Source organism: Bufo gargarizans, chromosome 7 (genome assembly GCF_014858855.1).
Source record: "Bufo gargarizans isolate SCDJY-AF-19 chromosome 7, ASM1485885v1, whole genome shotgun sequence".
Classification (NCBI taxonomy): Eukaryota; Metazoa; Chordata; class Amphibia; order Anura; family Bufonidae; genus Bufo; species Bufo gargarizans.
In genome coordinates this window covers 101,124,003-101,142,392 of record NC_058086.1, presented here as the reverse complement: position 1 = coordinate 101,142,392, position 18,390 = coordinate 101,124,003, and the positions used below count along the sequence as shown (strand labels likewise).

Below are 18,390 nucleotides of genomic sequence, written 5' to 3'. Positions count from 1 at the left end.
TCCCTGTGGGCAGAGGTTAAATGTGATAATACACACAGGTCAGGGGTAGCCCCACCAGAGTGGTCCTGCTCAGGGGGGAACCCAGAGCCCTGGGAACCTGAAGCCGAAGGGCCCGCAGTGGGGGTATCCACCTCTGAGGAGGAGGAGACAACCCCACTAAATGTGATGGTGGGAGACGTGGAGGAGTTGCCACCAGGACCGGAGTTGGCAGACCTCAACTTCTCTGGTGAAAATTTTGGTACTGCACAGCACCGGAATCCCACCCTGACTCGGGCCTGGCAAAATGTGGTGATAGTAGAGGGTAAGCCGCAACAACCGGGGGCATAATCTATGTTTCCCCGGTTTGTCGTTCACCAAGAATTGCTATACCGGGAAAATCTGTTACAGGGGGAGCAAATTGAACAGTTGGTGGTGCCCAAGCCTTACCGTAAGCTCATATTAGAATTAGCCCACCAACATGTTCTAGAGGGTCACCTGGGCCAGAAGAAAACACAGGACCGAGTTCTACAGCAGTTTTACTGGCCCAGTGTGTTTAAAGAGGAGGCACAGTATTGTGAATCTTGCCCAACTTGCCAGATTACTAGCCCTCAGCCCCATTTCCGTAGTCCCTTGGTACCCCTCCCGATCATCGAGGTACTGTTTGAGCATATCGTGATGGACCTCGTAGGCCCCGACCCGAAGTCCACTAGGGGTCACCAACACATCCTGATAATCTTGGATTATGCCACACAGTACCCCGAGACGGTGCCACTTCGTCATACGTCGGCTAAGTTAATAGCCCGGGAGTTAATGAAGATGTTCTCCCGAGTGGGGCTCCCTAAAGAAGTATTGACCAGGGGGCCCCGTTTATGTCCAAGGTCCAAGAGTTGGGTGGGTGCCTACTCCCCACGTTCCAGGACCAGGTTTTAGAGCTGGGATTTAAATTCCCAGGCAGCAACCTCAGCTGGGAGGAGAAGGAAGGAAAATCACTGAGTCTGGGTGGTTTTTGCAGTGTGTGGAGCTGAGGCCTGGACCCCGACACAGGTGTACAGAGCGCCCAGCATCCTGTGAGGAAACTTTATGTGGGTGTGCGATCGGCCAGGACAGGACTCATTCCAGTAAAGGAGCCAGGTGAAGCTCTGTGTTATTTTCTGTGTGAACTAACACCAGGTGACTGTTCTGCTTTTCTGTTGCTTCATTACCTGGACTCCATTTGCCTCTATAATGCACCCGCAACCCCTGTCTATCGAAGTAATTCCCCACACTTCCCTCTATCTAAAAGACTTCAGTTGTACAGGTTATAGGTCACATTAAAGGTGGAAAATTTTTATTTTTGTCTCATTTTTTTACAGCACAGAAACCTGACATTTTAACAGGGGTGTGTAGACTTTTTATATCCACTGTATTATCAGGATGAAAGATGTACGATAATCGTCAGCATATCTCCCTGTGTAATCAGGAATGTGCTGATGATAATCAATTTTTTTTTTCTCTATATGGTTTCCCGGTTAATTTTTAAGGTTCCACAAAGGTTTTTTTTCATTCTCCCCATCTAAAATCATGGTATTTATATTAAAGTCAGTTTGGACATATTTCAGCATAATGTTTATAGCAATAATTAATTGTAGATCTCTGTAGTGTATGACGTAGATTGTATTAATTATAATTTGGAATTATGTATTAAGAATTCACTACTTATATCTTAGGCTTCTTTCACACCTGCGTTAGGTGCAGATCAGTCTGGTATAAATACCTATAAATGCAAACAATGGTATTCGTTCAGTACGGATCCGTCTGCATAACTTAGTAAAAAATAAAGGTCTAAGTGTAAGTCAAACGGATCCATCCTGACTTTACATTGAAAGTCAATGGGGGAGGGATCCGTTTACAATTGCACCAATATTGTGTCAATGTAAACGGATCCGTCCACATTGACTTACATTGTAAGTCAGGACATCCGTTTGGCTCCGCATCGCCAGACGGACACCGAAACACTGCAAGCAGCGTTTTGGTGTCCACCTCCTGAGCGGAATGGAGGGAGAACGGTGCCAAACTGATGCATTCTGAATAGATCCTTATCCATTCAGAATGCATTGAGGCTAAACTGATCCGTTTGGGGCCGCTTGTCAGAGCCTTGAAAAGGATCTCATAGGCGGACCCTGAAATGGCAGTGTGAAAGTAGCCTAATACATTATGAATTCAAACTTTATCATATAATTTATATTTGTATGTTTTCATTTTTGCACAATTTTTAGGTCTAAAGGTAATCTAGGGTCATCAATTAATTATTTATATTTGAATGTTATATTTGTTATAGGATTCAATTATAAGGTAATCTAGGGTCATCAATTAATTATTTATATTTGAATGTTATATTTGTTATAGGATTCAATTATAAGGTAATCTAGGGTCATCAATTAATTATTTATATTTGAATGTTATATTTGTTATAGGATTCAATTATATACATGCGCATATATATTTTGTCCAAGTATATGAATTGATTTTATATGTATTATGGTTTATTTTGGGAGTGGAATTTGAAATGATGTATTATGAATTTACTATTTCTTTTTTATTTATTATGAATTATCGTTTTCTTATATAAATTGCATTTTCACTTTTGCACAAACATCAGATATAATAGGTGAGGTTATTTTGGGGCCATTAATTAACTAATTATTTGTATTTGAATTTACATGTCCTAATATATATATGTTGTCTAGATGTTTACTTATGTATTTACTACTATTATATGTGACGGAGACTCCATTCATCATTCTTTGGATCAAAATACATTGATTCTGTTCACTATATAAATCACGGAAGGTATGGGATACGCTAAAATGTAACTTTTATTGGTATATCAATAAAATAGGGAGAGGAACAATGTGACCTAAAAAATCCCTAATAGGCAGGTGGGGTGGCACTACCCAAGTGCTCAAACAATTGTGACATGTGAGCCCACTACCCAAGTGCTCAAACAATTGTGGCATGTGAACCCACCATGTCTGTAGTGTCACCACCTCCATTCTGTAGCCAAAGGGATATGACAAAGTGTCCCAATATCAAATCGCCAGGTACAACTATGGAGAGGTGTGATGGCAATCAATACAAGCTAATCAACCACAGCTGATGCTAAAATGGCAGCATGAGAGCCAGGAGACAAGAGTGTACTTGTGTGATAGACACTACAATGTCCCAGGGCTCTCAGACCAGCTGTGGTGATTAAATTGAAGAACAGGGTTAGGTGCAGATCAGGGTGCCCTGGTAATGAGGCGCCCTGATACAATGTGTCATGCATGGATCACCTCTGTGCTGTATGATTCAAGGTGTATCAACACAGCTAAAGGTATCCTGCAAGATCGCACCCAATCCTACTTCCCAAGAGGACTATCATCTAGCTCATGCTATTGCAGTAATACTAGCACCTTCAGGGCTCATACTGGGCACCTTCAGGGCTCATTTGCATATCCATAAAAGTCGTTTTTTACAGAAACTACTGGACGGATTACAAGATAAAAGAGCACAGCCTAATCAAGGTAAGCTGTGCTGCATGGCTGCTTTAAAATCGGATTTTGGGTTAGGGGAGGTGACAGAATCCCTTTAACGTGTTTCTTCTATATAAGAGTCATCAGGAGCCAAAATAACCTGCCTATCTAAGCTGAGCTATCTCATTCATTCAAAGCAACAGCATGACAGCATATCCGGCGCTAGTACGCTTTACTTCATCACCTATTAATTTCCGTGAATTGCTGTTCACTATATAACATCATTTTATGTATTCTTTCGCTGTTTCGCTATCTCCTTGTGGAATGCATGTTGGCACGCACGATTAGGGTTCAGCGCATGTGCACATTGTCTTTTGTGACGTATTTCCGGATTCTGGAATGCATTGCGATTCTATTTCCGGTTCTGTGCCATTTTGCACATGCACAAACTGTATTTCCGAGACGCCAGCCCACATCACAAGGCGCCATCATACTTAGACATGGGTTCTGCACCGGGAACATCATCATGGTCTCAACACACACATCCTTACCTCTGTGAACTAATTCTTAACAGGTGATAATTATTGTCTACTAATGTTTCATGTATATATAATGTGCATACTAACCCTGTTTCATGTACCCCTGAGGAAGCCAGTTTGGCCTGGCAATACGCGTGGGGAGTATTACCTGCACACCATGATCATCTTTTGCGCCATTTGCTAAGTATCTTGTATTATCTTTGATGCCACATTCATGAATTGCATATTTACTTGGCGGTCTTTTTCATGTTCTTATATTTGAACTAGGTGTCAAATATAAGGTGTCGGTATGTGTTTGGGACTTATTCTCTGATCCAAACACAATGTTGCTATAGTAGACAATGTTTTAACTTTTTGGGCTTCTTTGTTTATCAATAAATTATTCATTTTAACTATTGGATGTGCAGCCTGAATATGGAGAGCTTCTCTTTCTCCTCTTTTTGCATGGTTATGTGTTGACACCGTGGTTTGCACTCCTTTACTGTATGTGGTGTGCCCCCTTACTTTATTGTCTTGATACATTGGGCATCAAATACACATAATGTTCATTTACTACTGAGCCGTCTTGCATGGAAAAGATTAGGCCCACAGGTAGGGTGTTTCAAAAACTTGGATGCACAGTATAGTAATAAGAGGGCTTCTATTTCACTGACACAACATATTGGGCACCGAAATGGCATATCTGTGTAAAAATTTACATTTTCACTTTGCACAATCTGCTGTGAATAGTTTTTGCAAGCCACCTTAGGGGTCAAAATGTAGTGACTTTTTGGGGGTTTCTTTTTTTATTTAATCTCAGAGCCTCTTTAGTTGTCGGCCAGCGCTGTATACATTTTCAAACTAAGCCTCAAATGTACATGGTGCTTTTTTGCCGTATTTAGGAAAAAAATGGGTAACATTTTTTTTTCTCCTGTAACCCCTTCAAAAATGACATTCTCTTTTAAAAAATGCTATATTTCATGTGCACGGCCAAGAGTTGCTAAATTCTATGAAACTCAAAGGACTTACTATACAATTAAAAAAATTCCTTGAGGGGGTGTAGTTTCCAAAATGGGGTCACTTATGAGTTTCTAATGTAGGAGTACTGTAGGGTCTCTTCAAATGTGACAAGGTGCCCAAAAGCCATTCCGGCAAAATCTGTCCTCCAATAACTAAATGGTGCTCCTTCCCTTCTAAACCCTGCTGTGTGCCCATAAAGCAGTTTATGACCACAAATGGTTGTTCCTGTAAACTGCAGAATCAGGGTAATAAATATTGAGGTTTGTTTTGCTGTTAACCCTTGTTGCATTACAAGAAAAAATGCTAAGCCTTCTAATATCCTAAAATATAAAATGACATTAACACAATTATGCAAATATAGACTTATGATGATTGAATGTTAATAACTATTTTATGAGCTATCATTATCCATCTTAAAAACAGAGAAATTGAAATTTCGAAAATAGTTTTTTTTTTTTCAAATTTCCCATATTTCTTTAAATATAAATGAAGGTAAAACATATCGACTGAAATTTACTACTAACATGAAGTCACGAGAAAACATTGTCAGAATTGCTGGGATAAGTAAGAGCACTCCAAAGCTATTACCAATTAAAGTGACACATCAGATTTTCAAAATTTGAACATGTCAGGAAGGTAAAAAATGACTCGAGTCGTGAAGGGGTTACAATAATGATTATTTTGTTTACTAAATGATGAATTCTAAAAAAAAAAAAAAAAAAAAAAAAAATTATGTATAGTACAGACCAAAAGTTTGGACACACCTTCTCATTCAAAGAGTTTTCTTTATTTTCATGACTATGAAAATTGTAGATTCACACTGAAGGCATCAAAACTATGAATTAACACATGTGGAATTATATACATAACAAAAAAGTGTGAAACAACTGAAAATATGTCATATTCTAGGTTCTTCAAAGTAGCCACCTTTTGCTTTGATTACTGCTTTGCTCACTCTTGGCATTCTCTTGATGAGCTTCAAGAGGTAGTCACCTGAAATGGTAGCTTCAAGAGGTAGTCACCTGAAATGGTCTTCCAACAGTCTTGAAGGAGTTCCCAGAGATGCTTAGCACTTGTTGGCCCTTTTGCCTTCACTCTGCGGTCCACTCACCCCAAACCATCTCGATTGGGTTCAGGTCCGGTGACTGTGGAGGCCAGGTCATCTGGCACAGCACCCCATCACTCTCCTTCATGGTCAAATAGCCCTTACACAGCCTGGAGGTGTGTTTGGGATCATTGTCCTGTTGAAAAATAAATGATGGTCCAACTAAACGCAAACCGGATGGAATAGCATGCCGCTGCAAGATGCTGTGGTAGCCATGCTGGTTCAGTATGCCTTCAATTTTGAATAAATCCCCAACAGTGTCACTAGCAAAGCACCATCACACCTCCTCCTCCATGATTCACGGTGGGAACCAGGCATGTAGAGTCCATCCGTTCACATTTTCTGCATCGCACAAAGACACGGTGGTTGGAACCAAAGATCTCAAATTTGGACTCATCAGACCAAAGCACAGATTTCCACTGGTCTAATGTTCATTCCTTGTGTTCTTTAGCCCAAACAAGTCTCTTCTGCTTGTTGCCTGTCCTTAGCAGTAGTTTCCTAGCAGATATTCTACCATAAAGGCCTGATTCACACAGTCTCCTCTTAACAGTTGTTCTAGAGATGTGTTTGCTGCTAGAACTCTGTGTGGCATTGACGTGGTCTCTAATCTGAGCTGCTGTTAACCTACGATTTCTGAGGCTGGTGACTCGGATGAACTTATCCTCAGCAGCAGAGGTGACTCTTGGTCTTCCTTTCCTGGGGCGGTCCGCATGCGAGCCAGTTTCTTTGTAGCGCTTGATGGTTTTTGCGACTGCACTTGGGGACACTTTCAAAGTTTTCCCAATTTTTCAGACTGATTGACCTTCTTTTTTTTTAAAGTAATAATGGCCACTCGTTTTTCTTTACTTAGCTGCTTTTTTCTTGCCATAATACAAATTCTAACAGTCTATTCAGTAGGACTATCAGCTGTGTATCCACCTGACTTCACACGCAACTGATGGTCCCAACCCCATTTATAAGGCAAGAAATCCCACTTATTAAACCTGACAGGGCACACCTGTGAAGTGAAAACTATTTCAGGTGACTACCTCTTGAAGCTCATCAAGAGAATGCCAAGAGTGTGCAAAGCAGTAATCAAAGCAGTAATCAAAGCAAAAGGTGGCTACTTTGAAGAACCTAGAATATGACATTTTTTTTTGTTGTTTCATATTTTTTTGATAAGTATATAATTCCACATGTGTAAATTCATCGTTTTGATGCCTTCAGTGTGAATCTACAATATTCATAGTCATGAAAATAAAGAAAATTATTTTAATGAGGTGTGTCCAAACTTTTGGTCTGTACTGTATAAATACTGATTTGTCTCTTACCTGGATAGAAAGTTCTAAGGTCTTTTTGTAAACAGTTTTCAAGGAAGCGACGAAATGGGAGTATATGAGAGTTAGGGCCAGTCCAATCAGTGAGAAAATCTTCTACGACATGATGAATGTTGTCAGGTCGCGGCAGAGGCCAACCCTGAGGGCGCAACTCCATTTGTTGCTCTGTAAATAGGAGGAATAAGTTATTAAAAAAAGAGCTCAGGAAAAGTCATTTAGAGTTCTGCAGATTGTCCAAATAAGCCCACTAAAACCTGCAGGTAACCATCACTAAAGAAAGGACTATTTGAAAGAAAAAAAAGTGGACAGCAACATGTAGCTACTAAAGATGAGCGAATTTCATATTCTGAAATTTGTTCACACTTCGTTTGTTGGTAAAAGGTGAATTGCGTTATGGATTCAGTTACCACGGACCATAAGGCAATTCCATAACGGAATGCCTTTAGAGGCATTCTGTTATTCATTCCATCATAATAGAAGTCTAAGGGCTGTAAAACGGATCCGTCCTGTTTCCGTTATCCAGGGGAGGACTCGGGACAGATACGTTTTACAGCCCATAGACCTTCTAAAGGCATTCCGTTATGCATTCCGTCATAGAATTGCATTATGGTCTGTGGTAACACATAACGCAATTCACCTTTTACCAACAAGCGAAGTGTGAACAAATTTTATAAGTGGAAATTTGCTCATCTCTCGTAGCTACAATGAGGAAGATTTAACTAGTTGAAAGCAAACCTGGCTTCAAAGAAGCTCTGAAAAATGAAAGATGGTATCAGATTGGTTGCTATGGGAAACTAAGACAGTTTTCCTTTAAACCAGTTTCGATAAATCTATCCCAATGTGGTCAGTGCTCTTTTCAATTGCTTATTAATGGCCACACAATTTTGCACATTAACATCAGTTTTAGGGCTCTTTCACACGAGCAGATGCCGTGCGGGTAATCCGCTGCGTGAAAGAGAGCCAAGCCCTGCTTCGGACAGCAGAGACACAGAGCATTAACATGATTGATAATGCTCTTTGGCCTCTTTTACACGGGCGTCCCGGATTTGCTACGAATGCGACACGTGTGAATTGCGAGAAACCCCCGTGAGTAGGAAAGCAATTGCAGTCAGTTTTGTCTGCAATTGCCTTCCAGTGTTCAGTTTTTTGCGCACGTGTGCAATGCAATTTGCACAAATGTGAGAAAAAAATGAATGTGGTACCCAGACCCGGACTTCTTCACTGAAGTTCAAATTTGGGTTAGGTGTTCTACTCATTTTATTATTTTCCCTTATGATATGGTTATAAAGGAAAATATTAGCATTCTTAATACAGAATGGTTACTAAAATGTTGCTTGAGGGGTTAAAAAATAAATTAACTCACCCCATCCACTTGTTTGCGCAGCCGGCATGACTATGGGGTGAGTTAATTGCGTGCCTACTTGCGCGGGTTTCCCGTAATGCACACGCAACGCATCCGGAGCAAATCCAGGACGCCCGTGTGAAAGAGGCCAAAGAGCATTATCAATCATGTTAATGCTCCGTGTCTCTGCTGTCCAGAGTGGGGTGTGGCTCTTTCACGCAGCAGATTACCCACACGGCATCTGCTCGTGTGACAGAGCCCTCACTTCGAAAACAGTGCGCCCATTAAGGAGTTTTCCGGGTTTAGACCTGAACCCGGACATACCCATAATTTCACCCAAGCAGCCCACCTGAGCATTTTATGCTCCGATGCTCTTTTATTTACAATAACACACTGCCAGGCGGAGGCTTTGGCCTAGCAGTGTCTTCGGTGAAATCATCGGTAGAGTTAGGTGGACACCTGGATGTTCGGGTTCGGCCGAACTTCACAAAAAAGTTGAGTTCGGCACCCGAACTTGACCCCAAACCCCACTGAAGTCAATGTGGACCCGAACTTTTGAGCACTAAAATGGCTGTAGAAATGTCATGGAAAGGGCTAGAGGGCTGCAAATACCAGCAAAATGTGGTTAAGAGCATGGCAAGTGCTCTGCGAACAAAAGTGGAGAGGGAAATGACTTTAAATAACATAAAATACATAAAAATAAATAAATTATCTTGATCTAGGAAGACGAGGTCCATATGGAGTAGGAGGTTGGGGAGGCGGTAGATATGGCGGTGTATGTAGAAGCGGTGGTGGAGGAGGTAGCCTACACTATTTTTTGGTTTTAAATTTATTTTTATTTTTTTTAATTGGGGTACACCCTAAAACATTGGGAAATATAACCTGTGATAACCCCCTCCAGTCGTGCTAAACACACGTCCAGGCAATACACTGGCTGCAGGGCAGACTAGCACCTTCAAGGGGTAAAGGGCAAGCTCAGGCCATGTGCCCAATTTGGAGACTAAGAAGTTGCAGGGACTGACCCCTGTCAGTCAGTTCGTGTAGGCGTGTGCATACATACTGCTCCACCATGTCGCACATCCCCCTGATGTTCACAATCCAATTTGATATCTGCTCTATCAACCTTCGATGTTCTTTTATGCGCCTACCATGGTGATCACGGGTGGTGGGGAATCAGGGTTCCAGGCTGGAGAGAGAGCCTGAGAAAAGGATACCACATGCAAGTGAGGTCAATGGATGAAATTAAATGTAATCGAGTGGAAATGTGGGACAAGGTATTGAAGCATAAGCTTCCAAGTTAAGGAGGGGGCGCGCGGCAATTACCCACTCCTGACTCGGGGAGGTAGTGATGATAAATATCAATACAGGACTCTTAAGATGTCCTCTTATTGGAATGATTAATACAAAATTATAGGGAATGTCACTGGGGTATTTTTGATTCGTAAATGTTAGCAGGAGAGGCCCTGCTGCCGCTTTGTTGACTCTCTAACTTCTGCCTTATTGCACATCCCTGTGACATCCACCATTCATTTGGATATCTTCTCTATCGATTTTCGATGTTCTTTTCTGAGCCTAACATGTTGATCATGGTTATCGGCGAATCAGGATTCCACGCCGGAGAGGGAGCGTGAGAAAGGGAGACCTCATCCAAGGGAGGTTAATTGTTTCAAATTAAAAATGATAGAGTGGAAATATGGGACAAAAGTATTAAAGCATAAATGTGGGACAACTTCTTAAAGTTTAAGCATTGAATGAAAGGATGTGGCGCGCATCAATTAATAAATAATTTCTTACATTTTATTCCCTGTCAACTATGCAGAGCAGGGGTTTCTATCCGGCAAAATTTGAAAAATGTCACCTGACAATGTAACAGACGATTTTTTTAAATTTATGTTCCTGTCACCTATGCAGAGGTGCCCCAGTGACATCCACCATCCATTTGGATATCTTCTCTATCAACTTTCAATGTTCTTTTCTGAGCCTACCATGTTGATCACGGTTATCGGCGAATCAGGGTTCCACGCCGGTGAGGGAGCGTGAGAAAGAGAGACCACATCCAAGGGAGATAAGTTTAAGCATTACATGAAAGGTGGTGCATCAATTAAAAAAGAATTTCAGAAATTGTTCCCTGTCACCTATGCAGAGCAGGCGTTTATTCACGTCAAATTGTAAAATGTCAACCCAATAATGTAACTGAAAAATTGCAGAACTGTATTATTAACCTGTCTACTTGGTAGAGCAGGGGTCTATAACAGAAAAAAAAAGTTTATTGTCACCTGAAAATGTAAAAGAAAAATGATTGAAATTCATTAAGTTGTCAACTAGGTAGAGGAGGGTATATTACACCCCAAAATTGGTGAATTTCACTCGAAAATGTAACTGAAAGTAGTGAAATGACATAAAATAAACTTTGTACAAATAAAAAAAATTAAAAATCATTTATGAGGTGGAGTTCCATATGGAGTAGGAGTTTGAGGAGGCAACTCGGCGGTCGTTGCCGAGACACTGCAGCATGTAATCGCTCATGTGTGCCAGGCTGACCAGAGGCAACGAAAAGCTGTCCTCTGTGGGAGGTGAATCGTCTGTGTCCTCTGTATCCCCTCAGCCATGCACTAGTGATGGCCATGAGCTGGTCTGGGTGCCACCCTGCCGTGAACATGGTTCCTCCTCCTCGTCATCCGCCCAAACTATGCCCTGGCTGGACAATAGTGTACCTGGCGTTTGTGGGTGCAGGAACCCACCCTCGGAGCCACTTGTGAATGACTGGCCAGGAAATCCTACGAAAGGATCCCACTTCATCCTCCTCCTGTGCCACATCCTCTTCCATCATCGCCAGCAGCATTTTTTCAAGGAGGCATAGAAGTGGGATAGTAACGAGGTCATGTAGGTGGAGTATTCGAAACACAGGTGGAGTACTCAAAAATAACACAGCTCTCGCATGGAGGCCCAGTCATTGGTGGTGAAGTGGTGTTGTTCTGCCGAGCGAGTCACCCGTGCGTGCTGCAGCTGAAACTCCACTATCGCCTGCAGCTGCTCGCACAGTCTGGCCAGCATGTGCAAGGTGTGGGCACGTCGCATATAAGGCGGTAAGCGGGAAGGCCGAAGTTACGCTGCAGCACTGACAGGCGAGCAGCAGCAGGGTGAGGACGCCGAAAGTGTGCACAGATGGCCCGCACTTTATGCAGCAGCTCTGACATATCGGGGTAATTTTTAAGGAATCTCTGCACCACCAAATTTAGCACATGCGCCAGGAAAGTGATGTGCGTCAAACCGGCTGGTCCCAGAGCTGCTATGAGATTTCGCCCATTATCGCACACCACCAGGCCGGGCTTGAGGACCACTGGCACCAACTGGTCATTGGTCTGTTGTTCAAGGCCCGTCCACAGCTCCTGCGCAGTGTGGGGTTTGTCCCCCAAACAGATAAAGTTTTAAAACTGCCTGCTGTCGTTTACCCCTGGCTGTGCTGAAGGTGGTGAAGGTGTTACGCTGACCGGATGAGGAGCCGGTAGAGGATGAGGAAGCGGAGTAGGAGGAGGAAGCAACAGGAGGCAAACTGAAGCGCCCTGCAATCCTTGGTGGTGGAAGGACGCGCTATCCGCCTCAGGCCCAGCCACCACCGCATTTACCCAGTGTTATGGAGATATAACGTCCCTGACTGTGGTTACTGGTCCACGTATCCGTAGTGAGGTGCACCTTGCCACAGATGGCGTTGCGCAGTGCAAACCTGATTTTGTCCCCTACTTGGTTGTGCAGGGAAGGGATGGCTTGCCTGGAAGTGTGGCGGCTGGGCACGACGTACTGTGGGACAGCCACCGCCATAAGGCCTTTAAAACTATCTGTCTCCACCAGACAGAATGACAGCATTTTAAAGGCCAGTAATTTAGAAATGCTAGCATTCAGGGCTAGGGATCACGGATCGCCTGCATATTGAAGTCAATGGCGGTTCGCCCATTCGCGAACATTTGCAGAAATTCACATTTGCAGAAATTCGCCGTTCGCGAACGGAAAATTTAATGTTTGCGACATCTCTAGTCTTCACCCCTGCCCTCCTTGTCGGTCTACACACTTTCGAAAGCCCCAGCAGTTGGCACCTGTGTTTCGTCATCATCCGAGACATGCAGCGATGGTCCTCCCATGTACTCATCTTGAAAGATAAGTGGTTGGGCATTTTTTACTAACTGAATATTAAAACTGTATATAACCCTTGAATTTCACACATGCTGATGCTGCAAGGGCTGGAAAATAGTGGATTTTGCCAAAAAGGGTGTTTTTAAAATCCCCAAAAATGATGGCTGTATTTCTAGCTTAAATTGCACACTGACTAATCCAGATGTTGGATATTGCCCAAGAAATGTTTTTTTTTTTTTTTTAAACTAACTGAATATGAAAGCTGTATATAACACTTGAATTTCACACATGCTGATGCTGCCAGGGCTGTAAAATTGGGTATTTTGGCAAAAAAGTTTCTAAAATCCCAGAAAATTATGGCTGTATTTCTAGCTTAAGTTGCACACTGGCTAAGGCCCCATGAACACGGCCGTGTTTCACAGCCGTGTGCGGGCCGTGGAACCGCGGCCTGGATCCCTCCTGAGAGCAGGAGCGCACGGCGTCACTGGTTGCTATGACGCCGTGCGTTCCCTGCTGCCGGCATAGTACAGTAATACACTGGTATAGATCATACCAGTGTATTACTGTATTGCGGCGGCAGCAGGGAGCGCACGGCGTCATAGCAACCAGTGACGCCGTGCGCTCCTGCTCTCAGGAGGGATCCAGGCCGCGGTTCCACGGCCCGCACACGGCTGTGAAACACGGCCGTGTGCATGGGGCCTAATACTGCAAATGCAGCAGATGTCATAAATTGCCAAAAAAGGGTGATTAAAAAAAAAACCTGATTATTAGTGCAGTTTTTCAAGCTTGGATTTCAAAGTCACAAAAGCTCAGATGCAGTGCTGGTGCACTGAGCTTGCATAAAATGGCCGCCGCCCACCTAACTAACAGACGGATAAAAAGGTTTTTTTCTTGTTCACTGGACTTAGGGCAGGGTAAAAAGATTGTGCCCTGCACCCACACAACTAAATGTATGTAGATCGCTGAGTTAGATTCGTTCTGAACAAAGATTCTCTCCTATTCTCTCCCTGAAATCACCAGCAGCAGCATCCTCTCCCTACACTAGTAACAGCAGAGTGACGTGCAGCGCTACGTGACTCCAGCTTATATAGAGACTGGGTCATATGCTGCACTGGCCAATCACAGCCATGCCATTAGTAGGCATGGCTGCGATGGTTTCTAAGGTCAGACAGTTAAACGCTCCGAACAAAGCTCCGAACACCGAACCCGAACTTTTACTAAAATATTCGTGTTCGGGTCCGGGGTCCAAAAATCCTAAAGTTCGCTCAACCCTAGTCATCGGCTCTGATGGGCGGGCTTTAGCACTGACCTAGCTGTTTGTTTTAGCTGATTTAGCTCAGGTCTGATGCTCAAGTCAGGGGGGCTGCCTGGGTTAAAATTGGGATATGTCCAGGTTCAGCTTTGAATCCGGACAACCCCTTTAACTGTTTATAAGGTACAGTGGATATGTTATAAAGTCAGGTTTCTGTGATGTAAAAAAATTAGACAAAGATAAATAATTTCAGAACTTTTTCCACCTTTAATGTGACCTATAAACTGTACAACTCAATTAACAAAAAAATGAAATCTTTTAGGTAGAGGGAAGAAAAAATATAAAAATAAAATAATATAGTTGCATAAGTGTGCTCACCCTTAAACTAATACTTTGTTGAAGCACCTTTTGATTTTATAACAGAACTCAGTCTTTTTCGGTATGAGTCTATCAGCATGGCACACTTTGACTTGGCAAGATTTGCCCACTCTTCTTGGCAAAAAAACTCCAAATCTGTCAGATTGCGCTGGCATCCCCTGTGCACAGCCCTCTTCAGATCACCCCACAGATTTTCAATCGGATTCAGGTCTGGGCTCTAGCTGGGCCATTCCAAAACTTTTATCTTCTTCTGGTGAAGCCATTCCTTTGTTGATTTGGATGTAAGATTTGGGCCGTTGTCATTAGGGATGAGCGAACTCGAACTGTATAGTTCGGGTTCGTACCGAATTTTGGGGTGTCCGTGACACGGACCCGAACCCGGACATTTTCGTAAAAGTCCGGGTTCGGGTTCGGTGTTCGTCGCTTTCTTCGCGCTTTTGTGACGCTTTCTTGGCGCTTTTTGAAAGGCTGCAAAGCAGCCAATCAACAAGCGTCATACTACTTGCCCCAAGAGGCCATCACAGCCATGCCTACTATTGGCATGGCTGTGATTGGCCAGAGCACCATGTGACCCAGCCTCTATTTAAGCTGGAGTCACATAGCGCCGCCCGTCACTCTGCTCTGATTAGCGTAGGGAGAGGTTGCGGCTGCGACAGTAGGGCGAGATTAGGCAGATTAACTCCTCCAAAGGACTTGATTAACTGATCGATCTGCAGCTGTGGATCATTGAGCTGCTGATCCTCAATTGCTCACTGTTTTTAGGCTGCACAGACCGTTTGTCAGTCACATTTTTCTGGGGTGATCGGCGGCCATTTTGTGTCTTGTGGTGCGCCAGCACAAGCTGCGACCAAGTGCATTTAACCCTCAATGGTGTGGTTGTTTTTTGGCTAAAGCCTACATCAGGGTGAAGCTGTCACACCAAGTGCATTTAACCAGCAATAGTCTGTTCATTTTTTGGCCATATACAAAATCAGGGGCAAGCTGCGCCTGTCACCAAGTGCATTTAACCCTCAATGGTGTGGTTGTTTTTTGGCTAAAGCCTACATCAGGGTGAAGCTGTCACACCAAGTGCATTTAACCAGCAATAGTCTGTTCATTTTTTGGCCATATACAAAATCAGGGGCAAGCTGCGCCTGTCACCAAGTGCATTTAACCCTCAATGGTGTGGTTGTTTTTTGGCTAAAGCCTACATCAGGGTGAAGCTGTCACACCAAGTGCATTTAACCAGCAATAGTCTGTTCATTTTTTGGCCATATACAAAATCAGGGGCAAGCTGCGCCTGTCACCAAGTGCATTTAACCCTCAATGGTGTGGTTGTTTTTTGGCTAAAGCCTACATCAGGGTGAAGCTGTCACACCAAGTGCATTTAACCAGCAATAGTCTGTTAATTTTTTGGCCATATACAAAATCAGGGGCAAGCTGCGCCTGTCACCAAGTGCATTTAACCCTCAATGGTGTGGTTGTTTTCTGGCTAAAGCCTACATCAGGGTGAAGCTGTCACACCAAGTGCATTTAACCAGCAATAGTCTGTTTATTTTTTGGCCATATACTACATCAGGGGCAAGCTGCGCCCGTCACCAAGTGCATTTAACCCTCAGTAGTGTGGTTGGTCAAGCTGTGACACCAAGTGCATTTAACCAGCAATAGTCTGTTCATTTTTTGGCCATATACTACATCAGGGGCAAGCTGCGCCCGTCACCAAGTGCATTTAACCAGCAATAGTGTGGTTATTTTTTGGCCATATCCCAGTCTAATTCTGTCACTAAATCCATACCGGTCACCCAGCGCCTAAATACTAGGCCTCAAATTTATATCCCGCTAAATCTCTCGTTACCGCTGTCCTGTTGTAGCTGGGAAAGTTATTTAGTGTCCGTCAAAGCACATTTTTTGTTCTGGGTTGAAGTACAATTCCCAATTTAGCAATTTCATAATTTAGTGGTTTCTGCTATATCAGAGCTATTTGAAATCTATCCCTAAAAGGGTATATAATATTCAAGGTGCACATTGGGTCATTCAGAATAACTTCACACACACCCGCTACTGTGTATTTTCAAGTCTAATTCTGTCACTAAACCCATACCTGTCACCCAGCGCCTAAATACTAGGCCTCAAATTTATATCCTGCTAAATCTCTCGTTACCGCTGTCCTGTTGTAGCTGGGAAAGTTATTTAGTGTCCGTCAAAGCACATTTTTTGTTCTGGGTTGAAGTACAATTCCCAATTTAGCAATTTCATAATTTAGTGGTTTCTGCTATATCAGAGCTATTTGAAATCTATCCCTAAAAGGGTATATAATATTCAAGGTGCACATTGGGTCATTCAGAATAACTTCACACACACCCGCTACTGTGTATTTTCAAGTCTAATTCTGTCACTAAACCCATACCTGTCACCCAGCGCCTAAATACTAGGCCTCAAATTTATATCCTGCTAAATCTCTCGTTACCGCTGTCCTGTTGTAGCTGGGAAAGTTATTTAGTGTCCGTCAAAGCACATTTTTTGTTCTGGGTTGAAATACAATTCCCAATTTAGCAATTTCATAATTTAGTGGTTTCTGCTATATCAGAGCTATTTGAAATCTATCCCTAAAAGGGTAGATCATATTGAAGGTGCACATAGGGTCATTCAGAATAACTTCACACACACCCGCTACTGTGTATTTCCAAGTCTAATTCTGTCACTAAACCCATACCTGTCACCCAGCGCCTAAATACTAGGCCTCAAATTTATATCCCGCTAAATCTCTCGTTACCGCTGTCCTGTTGTAGCTGGGAAAGTTATTTAGTGTCCGTCAAAGCACATTTTTTGTTCTGGGTTGAAGTACAATTCCCAATTTAGCAATTTCATAATTTAGTGGTTTCTGCTATATCAGAGCTATTTGAAATCTATCCCTAAAAGGGTATATAATATTCAAGGTGCACATTGGGTCATTCAGAATAACTTCACACACACCCGCTACTGTGTATTTCCAAGTCTAATTCTGTCACTAAACCCATACCTGTCACCCAGCGCCTAAATACTAGGCCTCAAATTTATATCCTGCTAAATCTCTCGTTACCGCTGTACTGTTGTTGCTTGGAAAGATATTTAGTGTCCGTCAAAGCACATTTTTTGTTCTGGGTTGAAGTACAATTCCCAATTTAGCAATTTCATAATTTAGTGGTTTCTGCTATATCAGAGCTATTTGAAATCTATCCCTAAAAGGGTATATAATATTCAAGGTGCACATTGGGTCATTCAGAATAACTTCACACACACCCGCTACTGTGTATTTTCAAGTCTAATTCTGTCACTAAACCCATACCTGTCACCCAGCGCCTAAATACTAGGCCTCAAATTTATATCCTGCTAAATCTCTCGTTACCGCTGTACTGTTGTTGCTGGGCAACATATTTAGTGTCCGTCAAAGCACATTTTTTGTTCTGGGTTGAAATACAATTCCCAATTTAGCAATTTCATAATTTAGTGGTTTCTGCTATATCAGAGCTATTTGAAATCTATCCCTAAAAGGGTATATAATATTCAAGGTGCACATTGGGTCATTCAGAATAACTTCACACACACCCGCTACTGTGTATTTCCAAGTCTAATTCTGTCACTAAACCCATACCTGTCACCCAGCGCCTAAATACTAGGCCTCAAATTTATATCCTGCTAAATCTCTCGTTACCGCTGTACTGTTGTTGCTTGGAAAGATATTTAGTGTCCGTCAAAGCACATTTTTTGTTCTGGGTTGAAGTACAATTCCCAATTTAGCAATTTCATAATTTAGTGGTTTCTGCTATATCAGAGCTATTTGAAATCTATCCCTAAAAGGGTATATAATATTCAAGGTGCACATTGGGTCATTCAGAATAACTT

At 42.7% G+C, this 18,390-nt stretch overlaps 1 protein-coding gene across 4 annotated transcripts in view; it reads right to left on the bottom strand.

Moving 5' to 3' along the window:
• The window catches only part of FOXRED2 (FAD dependent oxidoreductase domain containing 2), a 576,662-nt gene that overhangs the window by 31,004 nt on the left and 527,268 nt on the right, over positions 1 to 18,390 (bottom strand). For all 4 annotated transcript variants that reach the window (XM_044301271.1, XM_044301274.1, XM_044301272.1 and 1 more), the window contains one exon: positions 7,424 to 7,594. In XM_044301271.1, the coding sequence (XP_044157206.1) occupies positions 7,424 to 7,594 (171 nt within the window). The remainder of the gene's footprint in view (positions 1 to 7,423; positions 7,595 to 18,390) is intronic.